Genomic DNA, 15,311 nt, shown 5'->3' with positions numbered 1-15,311 from the left:
CCGCACCCACAGCATATAGAAGTTCCCAGGCCAGGGACTGAATCCGAACCACAGCTGCATCTGTGGCAAGGCTGGATCTTTTAACCTACTGCCTCGGTCAGGAATCGAACCCACACCTCCAAAGCCACTTGAGTCGCTGGAGTCGGGTTCTTAACCCACTGCACCACAGCAGGAACTCCCCAAAACTCCTCCTTTTGACACCCCCTAATTATCTTCCCACCACTCACCTTAAAATAAATATTAGGTATAAACCGGTTTATGGACAAGTTTTACCCAACATTCAAAGAGGTTGGCAGGACAGGTGAGGGAGGTAGAACTGATAAAAGTCTTCCAGGAGCCTGTGGCTGACCTGCCTGCCGGTGAGTGAAATGAGTGACTAGCTCTGCAAAGCAGGTGCTATTTCCATTTCATCGATGAGAAAAGTGATGGAAGGTAACTGAGCGCCCCTGGATCTCAGGGGCGCTGGATTTAGTCTGGATTTCCTCTGTTTCAGAGGTGGGATTAGAGGGCTCAGCTTCCCAAGACTGAGGGGGTATCTGGGAGGCTGGGGGAGAGGAACTCACCAGGATGGGCTCCACCAGCTTCCCCTCGGGCATGACTGAGCGGTTCATCTTGGCGATGCGCTCCAGCGTGGCCAGGGCAGCCTGAGTGTTCCCGGTGGAGACATTGAACCGAGCAGATTCAGGAATAAACTGGGTGTGGATGACAAAAACATCAGTGTGGCAACTGTTTTGGACTTCAGCAGTAGGGTTATTAAGCTTGTATACTCTAAGCTGTCCCAGTTATTAAGCTTGCATACTCTAAGCTGTCCCAGTTTCCCAAGATGGGATACATTGTAGCCAGCTTTACCGCAGCAATGGAGCAGCTATACTCTTGCAATCCAGGTAGAACAAAAACTGTTATCTTCTTATCATAGGCCGATCTTGGAGGGCACAAGATTGATACTGAGCTTCACACCAGTTTGGCCCAACCTACTTAATACAATGAAATTTAAAACAATTTTTAAAAAATATTTTTTGGCTGCACTTGCTACTGGAGGAAGTTCCCAGACCAGGGATCCAGCCCGTGCCACAGCATCAACTGGAGCCTCTGCAGCGACAACACCAGGTCCTTAACCCACTGAGCCACATGGGAACTCGTACAGTGAAAATCTTACATCTTTGGAGTTCCCATTGTGGCTCAGCAGTGACGAATCTCCCTAGGAATCATGAGGACATGGGTTCGATCCTTGGCTTTGCTCAGGGGGCTAAGGATCTGGCGTTGCCGTGAGCTGTGGTGTAGGTCGCAGACATAGCTTGGTTCTGGCATTGCAGTGAGCTGTGGTGTAGGCTGGTGGCTACAGCTCTGATTTGACCCCTAGCCTGGGATGTTCCATATGCTGCATGTCTGGCCCTAAAAAAAAGACCAAAAAAAAAAAAATTCTTGCATCCCATGTGTAAAGAGCTAGTGCTTCTCACCGCTTCATCATCTGGCCCCTCCCCAAGAACCCCAGGAGCTCCCACAGTGCAACAACCTAAAAGGTGACCAAGGCAGGTCCTCTAGCACCCAGGACTGGAGGAACCATCCTGAGTCCTTGAACACATTGCATACGTTAAACAGAAAACACTAGAGCCCTCCAGTGATGCTGGGACCTTGAGAATCGGCTTGGTCAATCCCCCGCCTCTCTTGCCTCACACTCACTCAAGACCAGTGGTTCTTCCTCAGCGAAACCTCTCCCTTAGCAGCACCCTCCTCCCCATCCACCTGCCAGGGGGCAGTTGAGGTGCTGCTCATGGCGCACCCTCACCTCGTGGCTTTTCTGCCCTTTTCCGTCTCCACACACCATGTCCCAGCTTCCCAGCACTCAACCCCTTCCCCAGCACCCCTGGCTCAGGCCTCGCAGTCTGACACAGGCTCTTCCCGGCCTCCCCCAGCACCCTCATCCAGCCATTCCAGCCTCCTGCTTGCCCCCAAACATCCTCGGCTTTCACAGCTTCGTGACTGGGCTTGTGCGTGAATGCTGCCCAAACACCCTCTCCTCATAAGCTGATTGAGACAGATGCTTACGTAAAGGCGCGAGGTGGACGTGAGATAGGTATCTGGGGGGCCAGCCAGAGAGCCCCCCATGAGGTCCTCACCTTGAAGGCCATGATGAGGACGATGCCGGGGATGGAGGCGATGCGGATGAGCCAGCGCCACCCGATGGTGGGGATGACCACCGAGGCGAGGCCGATGATGAGCAGGGAGCCCGCCAGCCAGAACACCTGGGGCAGAGAGGCAAGGTCAAGGTCCTCCTATAGCATGTGCTCCACACCCCCTCTTGGGGGGCTGCCCTGCCCGTGATTTAATGGTAAGGGGGTGAGATGGGAGCCAGGCTTTGCGGAGGAGCAGATGGGTCCCTTTCTACCCCCAGCACCATCCCCAGGTCCTGGATGAATTAGGAAAGTCGCTTCAGTTCTCCACGGCTCTGTTTGTAAGTCGGAGACTCAAGGAGACGGGGGTCGGGGGTGGGAGAGGGGAGTGGGAGATGCGGTGGAGCGGTGGGGGATGTCAGCCGTGTCACCAAAAGGTTTAAAACTCTGGGACCCCGTTTATTTCTTTGCTTGAATAAATAATAACTGCCCTGGTCCACAGCTCAGCAAAGCAGAGCCCTGTGCAAAGACCCTCCTCTTCTCCCAGTTTCCTGCCATCCAGGTCCTTTTCTCAGAGGAAACCATCATCCCCAGTTTCTTATCTCCTTCCAGAGCTGTTCTAAACATCTGGAAGCTAATAAAGATATATCCTGTTCTTTTTATATATATATAAATGTAAACATAGGGAGTTCCTGTCATGGCACAGCGGAAATGAATCTGAGGTTCAATCCCTGGCCTCGCTCAGTGGGTTAAGGATCCGGCGTTGCTGTGAACTGTGGTGTAGGTTGCAGATACAACTTGGATCTGGCATTGCTGAGGCTGTGGTGTAGGCTGGTGGCTACAGTTCCAGTTGGACCCCTAGGCTGGGAACCTCCACATACCATGGGTGTGGAGCTAAAAAGACAAAAGCAAAAAAAAAAAAAAAAAGACATAAATTTAATCATAGCATACATAAATATAGCATATTTATATATGATATAAATGTTTACCATAGTAGCAGAGTAAATATAGTTTAAATATGGTAACATAGTATAAATATTTCTCAATACTACTTTTGGTCCTGAAAAATTTATCTTGGAAATCATTTGATATCAACAAATAGCATGGCTGCCACCTATGACCAAGCCCCATGAGTCGAGAATTAAAAAAATTCCAAGTGTTATCCTGAGCATTATTTTCCCATTGGAAGATGGAGAGAAGGTAACTTATTAAAAGACCCTTTGGGGGCCTAATTAAGGGGTGACTATTTCATCGTCAAAGAATTCTATTATAAAAAAAGAAACAATTATTTCAGAAAGTGATAAGGGGAGTTCCTGCCATGGCTCAGCGGTTATGAACCTGACAAGTATCCATGAGGACACAGGTTCGATCCCTGGCCCCACTCAGTGGGCTAAGGATCCAGCATTGCCGTGAGCTGTGGTGTAGGTCGCTGGCACGGCTCAGATCCCGTGTTGCTGTGGCTGTGGTGTAGGCCGGCAGCTGCAGCTCCAATTCAACCCCTAGCCTGGGAACCTCCATGTGCCACAGGTTGGGCCCTAAAAAGCAAAAAAAAAAAAAAAAAAAAAAAGTGATAAGGGCTACGAAAATTTTTTTATTTTTTCGTTTTCTTTTCAAAATGTTTCATGTTGAAATAATTATGGACTCACAGGAAGTTGCAACAACTGAAAAAATTTTTAAATGTAATGTGTGAGAGGGTAACTCGAGTGATCAGGATTGAAGCGGCAAGGTGTAAGAAGGCCTCTCATAGGCCATTGCAGTAGACGGGTAACAGGTGATGTAGCAGTGAAAAGGATTTTAGTAGGGAAATGACAAAAATTTTTTTTTTTTTAGTCTGATGGATTTGGCACATATGTTGGAGATAAAAGCAACAGGCTTTGCTGAAGACACTGCAGTCGAAGGTCTGCTGACAAGGACGGATCAGGAGAGTCTGGTGACGGAGGGAACGGAGTCGAGGGGAGACTGGGGCAGGGCTGGGGGGTCTCGGGCAGCGCTCCTGAGTGCGTGGCTCAGACAACTGAGGAGACGGCCTTTGCTATTGACTAAGAGCAGAAACATGGAAACAAGAGGCTCCAGGGGACGATGAAGAGACAAGCTCTATGCCTGTTGTATTTGAGGGAACTGCGGGATATCCAAGTGGCTCTCAGGGAATTGGCCACTTGGGTCTGAAGGTCCAGCTGGTGCTCTTGGGTGCAGATGAAGATGTGGCTGCAGATGAAGATGGGGGTGGGGCAAGGCTAGGCTCATGGTAGCGCAAGCCATGGGAATCATCAGTTAAATGAAGGGGGCCTAGAAAATAAGACCAGCACGGTGAAGGCAGAACCAAGAAGTATGACAAAGAATGAAGAGCAGGTGGAAGAGGAAAAAGTTCATCGCTGAGTTTGAACAGGCGTATGCCCATCCAATAACATTAGGTGTAAAATCCAACCACTCACTGTTAAAAGGGTAGGCGTTCATCTTAATAAAGACGGGAAGAGAGCTGGGAGGAAAGAAGAGCATCAGCATGTGGTGTTAGGTTCTTTCTAGTTTTTAGGTTGCTGACATTTCATATCAGAAAAATTAAAACTACATCTAAAAAATATTATCCTACTGCTCTATTTATTGCCAAATATACAGAGCTTCAGTGGGAAGGGTCCCAACTTTCAGGGCCCTCTGACTGGCAGGGCTTTGGGTTAACAATGACACCAAAGAGGGTGCAGGTGCACCCAGGCAGACATACCTTCTGGATACAAAACCTCTACTCAGTAGCCAGCAGGGTCTGAGGAGGGCTGGGGAGCATCCTTATCTTCTCACCTGGATAAAGGCCCCACAGGCCCGGGCCAGTTACAGCCTTGCAGACCCTATGATTCCTGGAAGGGAGCCACTAAAAGAGGTGGCAGCTGTGTCCCCCGTTAGGGAGAATGTTCATCCCAGTGACATTCCTGGGCTTCTGTCATCCCAGTGAAACCAGCCAGCAGCATGTTGCCTGGTTATTAAGGCAGGGGTTACTGTGTTCTAAAGGCTGCTGCCAGATGACAAAATCCTGGCTCAGAAAACCTTGGAATTGGACCCCTGGTGTCCAGCATTCCTGACACTCTGTGGCTGGTACCAGGTAAGAGGCAGTGTGTTCATCAAAGAACCAGCCAGAAGAAAAGCCACGTTCTCCGTATGCGATGGGATCAGAAGACAGAAGAATTGTACCTTTTGTACCTTACCTGAGACAAGGGGAGCATATAGCCTCGATATTTTGTAGGCAAAAATTCCGTCTTTATGATGAGCCTAAACAGGAAGGGAGAAAACACCATTTTGCTTTTATAAAACCAAGTAACTTTCAAAAACGCACAGTCATAATGTTCTGGTCATGGGGATCAAAAGGTCAAAAACAGATAGTCATCATTGTAAGATAATGAGAAATATGTACAGGGGTCCCTGTTCCTGGTTCCTTCTAATATTTGGTCTTGGACCCCAGTTCCTGACACAGAGCTCCAGAAAATCTTGGAATTTCCTGGTTGATAGGAACATCATGTGTTCTAAAGAGGTGACTCTTGATGAGCTTCTGGATGGGGCTGGTCTGAAAAAAACAAGCCATGATTGGAGTCATGGAACTTTCAGCCCTATCCCCCCTCCCCTGGAGAGAAGAGACAGGCGGGAAAATGAGTTCACAATCAATCACGTCTCTGTGATGAAGGCTCCAGGGTAACATGAGGGGTTCAGAGAGCTTCCGGTTGGCAAACATAGTTATGTGCCGAGAGGGTGGTGCACCCCAGACTCCATGGAGACAGATGCTTCTGCTCTTGAGCTCTCTCCAGACTTTGTCCTGTGTCTGTCTCCTCCTCCGGTTGTTGATCTGCTTCCTTTAAAATATCCATTGTGGAGTTCCTGTCGTGGCGCAGTGGTTAGCGAATCCAACTAGGAACCATGAGGTTGCGGGTTCGGTCCCTGCCCTTGCTCAGTGGGTTAACGATCCGGCGTTGCCGTGAGCTGTGGTGTAGGTCGCAGACGCGGCTCGGATCCCGCGTTGCTGTGGCTCTGGCGTAGGCCGGTGGCTACAGCTCCGATTCAACCCCTAGCCTGGGAACCTCCATATGCCGCGGGAGCGGCCCAAGAAATAGCAACAACAACAACAACAACAACAATAGACAAAAAAAAATTAAAAAAAATAAAAAATAAAATATCCATTGTAATAAATCTGCAATGAGTCAACTGTTTCCTGGGTTCTCTGAGCCCCTCTAGCAAATTCTTGAACCTGAGGAGGAGTCTGTCTGTAGGAACTTCTAATCTGTGATAGATCAGACAGAAGTTGTGGGTAACCTGGGGACCTACTGCTACTGATTGGTGTCCGAAGTGGGAGACAGTCTTGTGGGGTCCACGCTAACTCCAGTTAAAAGTGCATGGAATAGGAGCTGCCGTTGTGGCACAGTGGTTAATGAATCCGACTAGGAACCATGAGGTTGCAGGTTCGATCCCTGCCCTTGCTCAGTGGGTTGAGGACCCGGCGTTGCCGTGAGCTGTGGTGTAGGTCACAGACGCGGCTCGGATCCTGCATTGCTGTGGCTCTGACGTAGGCTGGCGGCTACAGCTCCAATTCGACCCCTAGCCTGGGACCCTCCATGTGCCGAGGGAGTGGCCCTAGAAAAGGCAAAAAGACAAAAAAAAAAAAAGTGCATGGAATAATATGGAGTTCCCATCGTGGCTCAGCGGTTAGGGAACCCGACTAGCATCCATGAGGATGCGGGTTTGATTCCCTGGCCTCGATCAGTGGGTTAAGGCTCTGGCATAGCTGTGAGCTGTGGAGTAGCTTGCACATGCAGCTCAGATCCTGTGTTGCTGTGGCTGTGGCGTAGGATGGCGGCTGTAGCTCCGACTCAACCCTCAGCTGGGAACTTGCATATGTGGCATGTGCAGCCCTAAAAAGAAAAGAAAAGAAAAAAAAAAAAAAAAAAAAAAAGAGGTATTGAGTGGTAAAAAAAAAAAAAAAAAAAAACAGAAGAAAGTTTTTCCTACACAATCATACACCAGTATATAATTATTAACCCATATAAGAGAATAAGAAATAAACTTCTAAGTGCTCTTCTGTTTACTATTTTATTCCCAAAGTTATTTTAACCCTTCTACCATTTACGAGGTCTTAGCTTTATTTCTTTTGCCAAGAGAAACACCAGCAAAATGTTTGTTTTTTGAAAAAAATGCTTTCTCCAATTCCCTTTTCTAAAACACACATGGGAAATGAAAATACACTCAAGAGGAATTCCTGTTGTGGCACGGTGGAAACAAACTCGACTGGCATCCATGAAGACACAGGTTCAATTCCTGGCCTTGCTCAGTGGGTTAAGGATCCGGCATTGCCTCAAGCTATGATGTCGGTCACAGACACAGCTCAGATCCCAAGGACGGCAAGTGTAGCTCTGATTCGATCCCTAGCCTGGGAACTTCCATGTGCTGTAGGTGCGGCCCTAAAAAAATAATCATCATAAAATAAAATCTACTCAAGAGAAGGTAAATAGTTTCTCCAACTAACTATGACAGTCAAAGCACGGATTCCTAATTAAGCACATATTAATGTTGTGAATAGAAGAAAAATGGACTTATATTCCATTCATGTTCTAACTGTTCTTCTCCATTGTGGTTCTTAACCAGGGTTTGGAGTTTTAAAATATTTATTGGGCTGCTTCCTAAGGGGTGTTTCAAATTCTAACTTCTACTCCTTTGGGCACCAAAGCTTAACTTATGCCCCAGGGAAGAACAGTTATTCCCCCTGACACATTAGGGTAATAATTAAGTGCTCTGACATTTCCTAATATATTCTAAGGGCAACTTGCTTCAAGTCACCCAGGAGAGACTAGTTCGAGGGGCCTTGTTAATTTAAGGTAGGCTGAAAATTGAGTGAAACAAGGTTCATGCCACTGCACAATGAAATATTACACCCTTATGTGTGAGCAGAAAAAGATAAGCAGCAGCACGGCTATATCAACAGTGTCACCCACTTTGCAAATTCACTTTGCCACAGTCTTAAGTTACAGGGCAAGGGCCCTTTAAAATGGTTATTCCTGAATGTCATAGAGGCTCGTGGTCAAACTAAACTCTTCCAGAAATTCTCAAGAAATGAATGGATTGCGTTAGGTTGACGTTGTTTTATACCCACCTCACATGGCACTTTTTGTTAGCATTTAGTCTAAGAAAACATTACTGATCCAAAAAATGCTGATCAGCCTGAGGAACGGAGAGGTTAACACATGCTCAGGCTAGCACCCTGCTAGCCTCACCATCCAACATCGTGCTGATGAGCAAAGAGTTCCTAACGGAATAAGCAGCCATCATTGGGGGTGTAGGGGGAGTGGCCAGGAAAGCAGCTCAAAAATGCATTCGATACACTTGCAACTTACTGATGCTCTTAGCCCATTAACTACAGGCGATGTGTGTGAGTGTCCACACATCTCCCTCAGGGTTCCTGGAAGTAAAGTCTCACCCCTGTGCATGGCCAGACACGCCACAGCCCACCATTGTCCGCAGGAAGACGAACCAGATGTACGAGGGCGAGAAAGAGGTCAGCAAGGAGAAGTAGGCGCCCCACAGGAACGAGATGAACAAAATCTGAATAATGAAAAGAGACGTGAATGGGACCTGCCCCCCCGGAAGGCTGGGGAAGAAAACCTGTCTTCTGAGGGTGACTTTTCATTCCATCCAGATGCTCGCTTCTCTGTGGAGCTAGTCTTTAGGGAGCTCCCTGAGCTCTTACAATCGTCAGACAATATGATCCCTATGATTTCAATATTTGAAAGCCCAGATGTTCCAAGTTTAAACCAGAATTCCGCCACGGCATCCACTCTCACAGGTGCAGGAACCTGAACTTATAAGTTACACTGCAAAACCTTGTCCTACCCGGACACGTACAGGATTGTCAGGAGCACGACAACCCACTGTGTGGGAATGAGCATAAGGAGACAATTTAAGGGATGTGCTTTTTCTCTAACTGTAAAACTAATACAAAAGCTTCTAGTAGAAAATATGGAAAGAAGAAAAAGAAGTAAAAACCTTTAAGTCACTTTTGATTCTCCAGCCCAGAGAAAATACTATTAACACAGTTTTATCCTATTTTCACTGCTCATAGAGGAAAACATATTGTTCTTTTTTCCTTTTTCTTTTTTTTTCTTTTTTCTTTTTTTAAATAATTTTATTTTCCCACTGTATAGCAAGGGGGTCAGGTTATCCTTACATGTATACATTACAATTACATTTTCCCCCTACCCTTTGTTCTGTTGCAACATGAGTATCTAGACAAAGTTCTCAATGCTACTCAGCAGGATCTCCTTGTAAATCTATTCTAAGTTGTGTCTGCTAAGCCCAAGCTCCCGATCCCTCCCACTCCCTCCCCCTCCCATCAACGATAATTTTCAAAAAGACGAAAAATTTCCTATATTATGTTGGAATAATTGACTCTATGTCTGGGATAAAAAAACTCATACAGGAGTTCCCATCATGGTTCAGTGGTAATGAACCTGACTGATATCCATGGTCTTGCTCAGTGGGTTAAGGATCCAGCATTGCTGTGAGCTATGGTGTAGGTCACAGATGTGGCTCAGATATGGCATTGCTGTGGCTGAGGTGTATGCTGGCAGCCACAGCTCCAATTCAACCCCTAGCCTGGGAACTTCCATATGCCACAGGTGTGGTCTAAAAAGACACACACACACACAAGAAGACTCATAATTCAGCTATACACAGAAATACATTTCATTTAGGTTAGAAGTTTAAAAAAAAAAACAAAAACTGTAGCCTAAGTACTACTTGGGTAAGTATAGCTTGTCTCTAAGCTAGAGAACTCTTCCCCACCAGCAATCAGACAAGAGGAGAAGGGAGACCTGGGTTTGTCATCACAAGGCATAGGTTTACGTCGTGATGTTGCATCTCAGCACATGTGTGACATTGAGCAAGCGGCTAAGCTATACTTGGGGGAATGTGCACCTGCTTATGTTACACATGCAGAGCCCCACATTGTCTCTGCTATACCTAACGATGCCCATCCATTAGCCACACACCTGGCCTAGGGGGACCAGCCATGGGGACAGAGACCTCAGGGATAGATGAGACAGCAAGAAGACGAGCCAAGAATTCAGGCACGAGATGTCAGAGGAGGGGGTTTCTGTACTTTCCAACTTGGGTACTGATTGAGAAATAGCAGTGGTGACATCACCACAAATAGATACACAAAAGAAAATTCCACATTATCCTCCAAAGCCAACCTACCTTCCAGCGGCCGTATCTGTCAGCCAAGAGACCAAAGAAGATGCTGAATACCATGTAGCCGAAAAACACCATCTGGGGAGCGGGGCGAGAAGAAATTATCCTCTAAGCAGCTTTTTTATAATATGTCCTCTAACTGCATTAAGCATTCATCCATCCTAACTAAAAGAAGGCTGGAGAGGTGCAAGGGTTGGTGGTTGAAGGACGGGCTTTTACAAAGCTCTCCCCGGAGTTCCCGTTGTGGCGCAGCAGGAACAAGTCCAACTAGTATCCATGAGGATGCGGGTTCAATCTCTGGCCTTGCTCAGTGGGTTAAGGATCCAGTGTTGCTGCAAGCCACAGCATAGGTTGCAGACAGGGCTCAGATCTCGCTTGGACTCGACATTGCTGTGGCTGTGGCTCTGGCCAGAATCTACAGCTTGGATTCAACCCCTAACCTGGGAACTTCCATATACCATGGGTGTGGCCCTAAAAAGAAAAAAAAAAAAAAAAGAAAGCCTCTCCCCTGACTCCTGTGTGACATGTTCAGGACTTGAGAGGTTGATGGATCCCACATCTGGGGTCACTGACACCAGGTGGAAACAGGGGTCTGAGGAGCAGATAAGTGCTTTGCCTCTGATCAGGCGCTCAGATGTGTAATGGAGAATTTCTATTTTAATAAGAAAACCCCCAAACTCTATTCACTCATGCTCTGCCTTATTCCTCACACAGGTTGAGACTTCCGGAAATAGTCTTCCTTTATTAGCGGGAAACCTAACTTTCAACAAACACCCAAACCAACCATTTATTTAGAAACATCCTTCATTACTAAAAGAAACTTACTTCCTTTCTTTTCTTTCTTTCTTTCTTTCTTTCTTTTTTTTTTTTTTTGTGGTCTTTTTGCTATTTCTTGGGCCATTCCTATGGCATATGGAGGTTCCCAGGCTAGGGGTTGAATTCGGAGCTGTAGCCACCGGCCTACACTAGAGCCACAGCAACGCGGGATCCGAGCCGCGTATGCAACCTACACCACAGCTCACGGCAACGCTGGATCCTTTAACCCACTGAGCAAGGGCAGGGATCAAACCCGCAACCTCATGGTTCCCTGCACCACGACGGGAACTCCCTACTTCCTTTCTTTACTTATTTTCACAATAGTTTTTCCTACCGTGATAAAAATCCAAGAACCGGGTATGATACCAGCAGTTTTACTCAGCTTGAGCTGTAACCTTATGTCCATGCCTTTAAGGGACTTTTTTTATGCCATCAGCAGCTGCAGGCTTCACTTATTTTCCTTTCTAGGAAGATTGCTTCCAGGACAATCAAAGGAAAGGTGTTTGCTGGCATTTCTAACACTTTTTCAATGAAAAAGCTCTGTTTCTCTCTGCTGCCTGCTTTGCTTTTTCTTTTTCTCCCCTACTCTTTATAAGGAAGACTCAAAAGCATTTCTTCTATGGGGAACTATTTAAAAAATCATATCAATACATGAACAACAAAAGCTGTACGTTTTCTCTGTGCACTGTTCTCTTTAGGATAGAATTGGAGGAGAGAAAATCCAGTGTTTTCTAAATGCCAAGCCTGGGACAGATGCCACACCATAATGAACTCTAGCCAGTCCTCAGCAAAATAGTAAAAATAAGGACAATGGGACACATTTTGCATATATCCAAATTTATTAACTATGAAAGGCTCTTTTTATTCTGGACTAATTTTCTTTCTGATTATTGGTATTAACATGCCCTTATAATAGTAATAATAATAGTAATAATATTAATATAATTAAGTGGAAATAATAATTACAATAATGATTTATTATTATATTATTAATTAATTATAATAATTATTAATATTACCATAATATTATAGTAATATTATTATTGTTATTATTATTATTATTATTATTATTGCATTTTAGGGCTGCACCTGCAGCACATGGAAGTTCCCAGGCTAGAGGTCAAAGCAGAGCTGTAGCTGCTGGCCTACACCACAGCCACAGTGACGTTGGATCAAAGCTATGTCTGCCACCTACACCACAGCTCATGGCAACACTGGATCCTTAACCCACTGAGTGAGGCCAAGGATCGAACCCACATCCTCATGGCTACTAGTCACTGAGCCATGACGGCAACTCCTGGAAGCTGTACTTTTAAGGTTCATTCATCCTGACTATGATGTCAGTGATGTGCTTAGGTAAAACTGATTTTGTTACACAAAATGATCATTTGATATACCATCTTACATGTTTGTGCCAGCTATTGTTTGCTTGGAGGGCTTATGCACTTTGGCCTAAGTTGGGGCGCCGTGACCTGCAGTGGTCTAACCCGCACAGGCTCAGTTATGCTCTAGCCACCTCCCAGCCCCATCTCTTCAAGCCTGCCTCCCATTGCACCTTCTCCCTCGTTTTCTATTAAAGCAACGTGCAACTGTTTGTGTTCCTTCCATCATACACGTGCAGGTGAGCACACACACACACACACACACACACAGTCTGCTGGTAATTAATTGGTGCTGAATAAATACCTCTTGAAAGGATGATGAATGACAACCTTAAATCCACTTTGTAGCAAATTTTGGCATCAAATTCATAAGGCTATTCATAATGGTCTTTGAGAACAATTTAATGTGTAGCACATACAATTCATTGAGGGTCATTTGGTGACTGGTCAGGTCACTATGGCCTAACTGAGTAGCCTCTTAGCGATCTGATTTGAGCCATAACTAACCCATGGCTAAGGGTCATTTTTTCTGTTTTATATTCATCTCTTCTGGGCTCTCGCTAGGGTCTGAAAAATAAGCAGTTCAAGGTTCTGCTCCCCAGAGGAAAAGGGAGATTGGCCTCAGCGGCTAGTGTGGACCTGCCAGTGCGTGAGCGTGGGAAGCCAACACACCAAGGGGTGAGGGATTCTGTGACTCTCGGCCCTGCAGGACCGGGGAGGGGAGCAGAAGCCCTGGGTCCTCAGCTGGTTCTTCTCAGCACAGGAAGCAGGCACTCACTGTGGTCACTAATGCCACCTGCCAGTTCTCCAGCTGCCATTCACAGCGGATGACGGGAGACACAACCGCTATTAACATGATCTCCATGGCCTCGGCAACCTTAAAGAAGAGGAAGGGACACAGCATGTTGAAGGGCTGGCTTATCGTCGCTTCTTCCCAAGCCTGCCTGTCCATCATCTTTCTAGACATAAGCTCCTCCTTCCCCACCTCCACTTAGGCAGTACCTATTACATACCCACTCGGCCCTGCTAATCGGGTAATGAAGTACAGAAGAACTTTCGCTTTTGTGGATGTCATATGTGCAGTTTGAATAATCTGAGAAGGTCCCTTAAGACTTATGATGCTGCTGATCCATGGTTTTGCATTTTAACACTCTGAAAGCTTTGTATGGAGATCTGTCACTTAGCTGGCAGGTGACCCGAGCTAAGCACCAGCATCCACATCGACCCAGCATTACTGTTTTGTTTTGTTTTTAGTTTTTTTATTATAGTTGATTTACAATGTTCTGTCAATTTCTGCTGTACAGCAAAGTGACCCAGTAATACATGTATATACATTCTTCTTTTCTCATTATCCTCCATCATGTTCCATCACAAGTGATTAGATATCATTCCCTGTGCCAGCATTACTGTTTTATACTCGTCATTGTCAAGATCTCAGGGCTGCCCCTTGCAAATGGATCTTTGAAATAGTCCCTGATTTCAAGAAGCTGGGATGGGGAGGCAAGATTCCTGAAAGCTAGAAAACAAGCAATGAGTACAAACCAATTTGAGTTCATCATCAGGAAAGAACAACTATTTAGCAAAATTAGTATAAGATGTGCTACTAGATATCCACATTTTCTATGGGAAGAAATTTCATCTTCTGTCCAAATCTTGTGATTCTCTGCAGGATGAGTTCCTCTCTCAGGGAAAGGAAGACGTAGATGCTAGAAAAGAAAGAGTAAATAGAAACAGATGATAGAAATTCAGTGGAGGAAAGTGAACAAGGAAGATGCAAAGCTGATTCTGAGGTTTTGTGCGTATAGAGGAAGAGATGAACAGTGGCGTCACTGACAGGGACCAAAGGAGGGAAAAGGGGGCGTCAAAGGGGGAAAGAGGAATTTGTTTGGGACACATTCTGCGAGAGCAATAGGACATCTGTATGGGTTGTTCATTATGATACCATTTTTACTTATATAAGTGAAGGTGTGGGATGAAAAAGGCATGGCTCCTGTTAGCTAGTATGTGGGAATTTGAAGTATATCACAATGGCTTGTCTCCCCTTGGGGAGTATTATAGTCATGTTTAGAATTCAAATAGCTGGAATGTTTTAGTCCAAAAAGTATCATGAATAAGAGATAGCATGATGATCTCAGAAGGATGTTTGAGGCATTAAACTTATTCAGTAATAGAGAGCAGTGGGGTCCATATTAATCAGGGCTCCACTCCTTCCAAAGATCTTAGGAGAAAATAAGCTAAGAAGGAGTGAGATTCTGAGCCTCTCCAACATCACAGCCTTAAGGGAGAGGCTCAGCCAGAAGCCAGGAATGGGCACAGAGGAGCGTCACTGTACAAAAAAAATCTTAGAAGACCTTAGAGAAATCCAGGACCTAGGAGTCCTTGTCATGGAGAGTAGACAAGAGATTACTGTGTCGCCAAGATGCTATCACACACAGCCCAGACACAGAGGGCTCTGAAGTCCAACTACCACTCCAACCACCTCTAAACAAGGGCCTGAACAGGCTGTGGCTGGGAGGAGCCATGTGCCTATTCTGACGAGAAGATCCTGGTCCACAAAGCAGCCCGTCCTAAAACCAGGAGAAGGAGTTGGTCACCATGACCAAATGAACAGTTCTCTTTTCCTTTGTGTGTGTGAGATGGGGACAGGGAGGCCTGGTAAACAGCTCTTCCTGGCTGGTGGGCTGAGAAGAATCAAAGCAGCCTATAAAATGCTTAAAGATGAGGAGTTCCCATCGTGGCTCCGTGGTTAACAAATCTGACTAGGAACCATGTGGTTGCGGGTTCGATC

At 45.9% G+C, this 15,311-nt stretch overlaps 1 protein-coding gene across 6 annotated transcripts in view; it reads right to left on the bottom strand.

The window, feature by feature from the left end:
- The window catches only part of SVOPL (SVOP like), a 76,649-nt gene that overhangs the window by 49,447 nt on the left and 11,891 nt on the right, over positions 1 to 15,311 (bottom strand). For all 6 annotated transcript variants that reach the window (XR_002340283.1, XR_002340282.1, XM_021078779.1 and 3 more), the window contains 6 exons: positions 13,302 to 13,400; positions 10,332 to 10,403; positions 8,554 to 8,678; positions 5,303 to 5,366; positions 2,118 to 2,243; positions 564 to 692 (listed from right to left, as the gene is read on the bottom strand). Coding sequence is in view for 4 of the 6 variants with exons in the window: in XM_021078779.1 (XP_020934438.1) it covers positions 564 to 692; positions 2,118 to 2,243; positions 5,303 to 5,366; positions 8,554 to 8,678; positions 10,332 to 10,403; positions 13,302 to 13,400 (615 nt within the window). In the remaining 2 variants the exon portion in view is untranslated. The remainder of the gene's footprint in view (positions 1 to 563; positions 693 to 2,117; positions 2,244 to 5,302; positions 5,367 to 8,553; positions 8,679 to 10,331; positions 10,404 to 13,301; positions 13,401 to 15,311) is intronic.

The sequence above is a fragment of the Sus scrofa genome, chromosome 18 (assembly GCF_000003025.6).
Source record: "Sus scrofa isolate TJ Tabasco breed Duroc chromosome 18, Sscrofa11.1, whole genome shotgun sequence".
In the NCBI taxonomy this organism is placed as follows: Eukaryota; Metazoa; Chordata; class Mammalia; order Artiodactyla; family Suidae; genus Sus; species Sus scrofa.
This window is presented reverse-complemented; position numbering and strand designations above follow the sequence as displayed.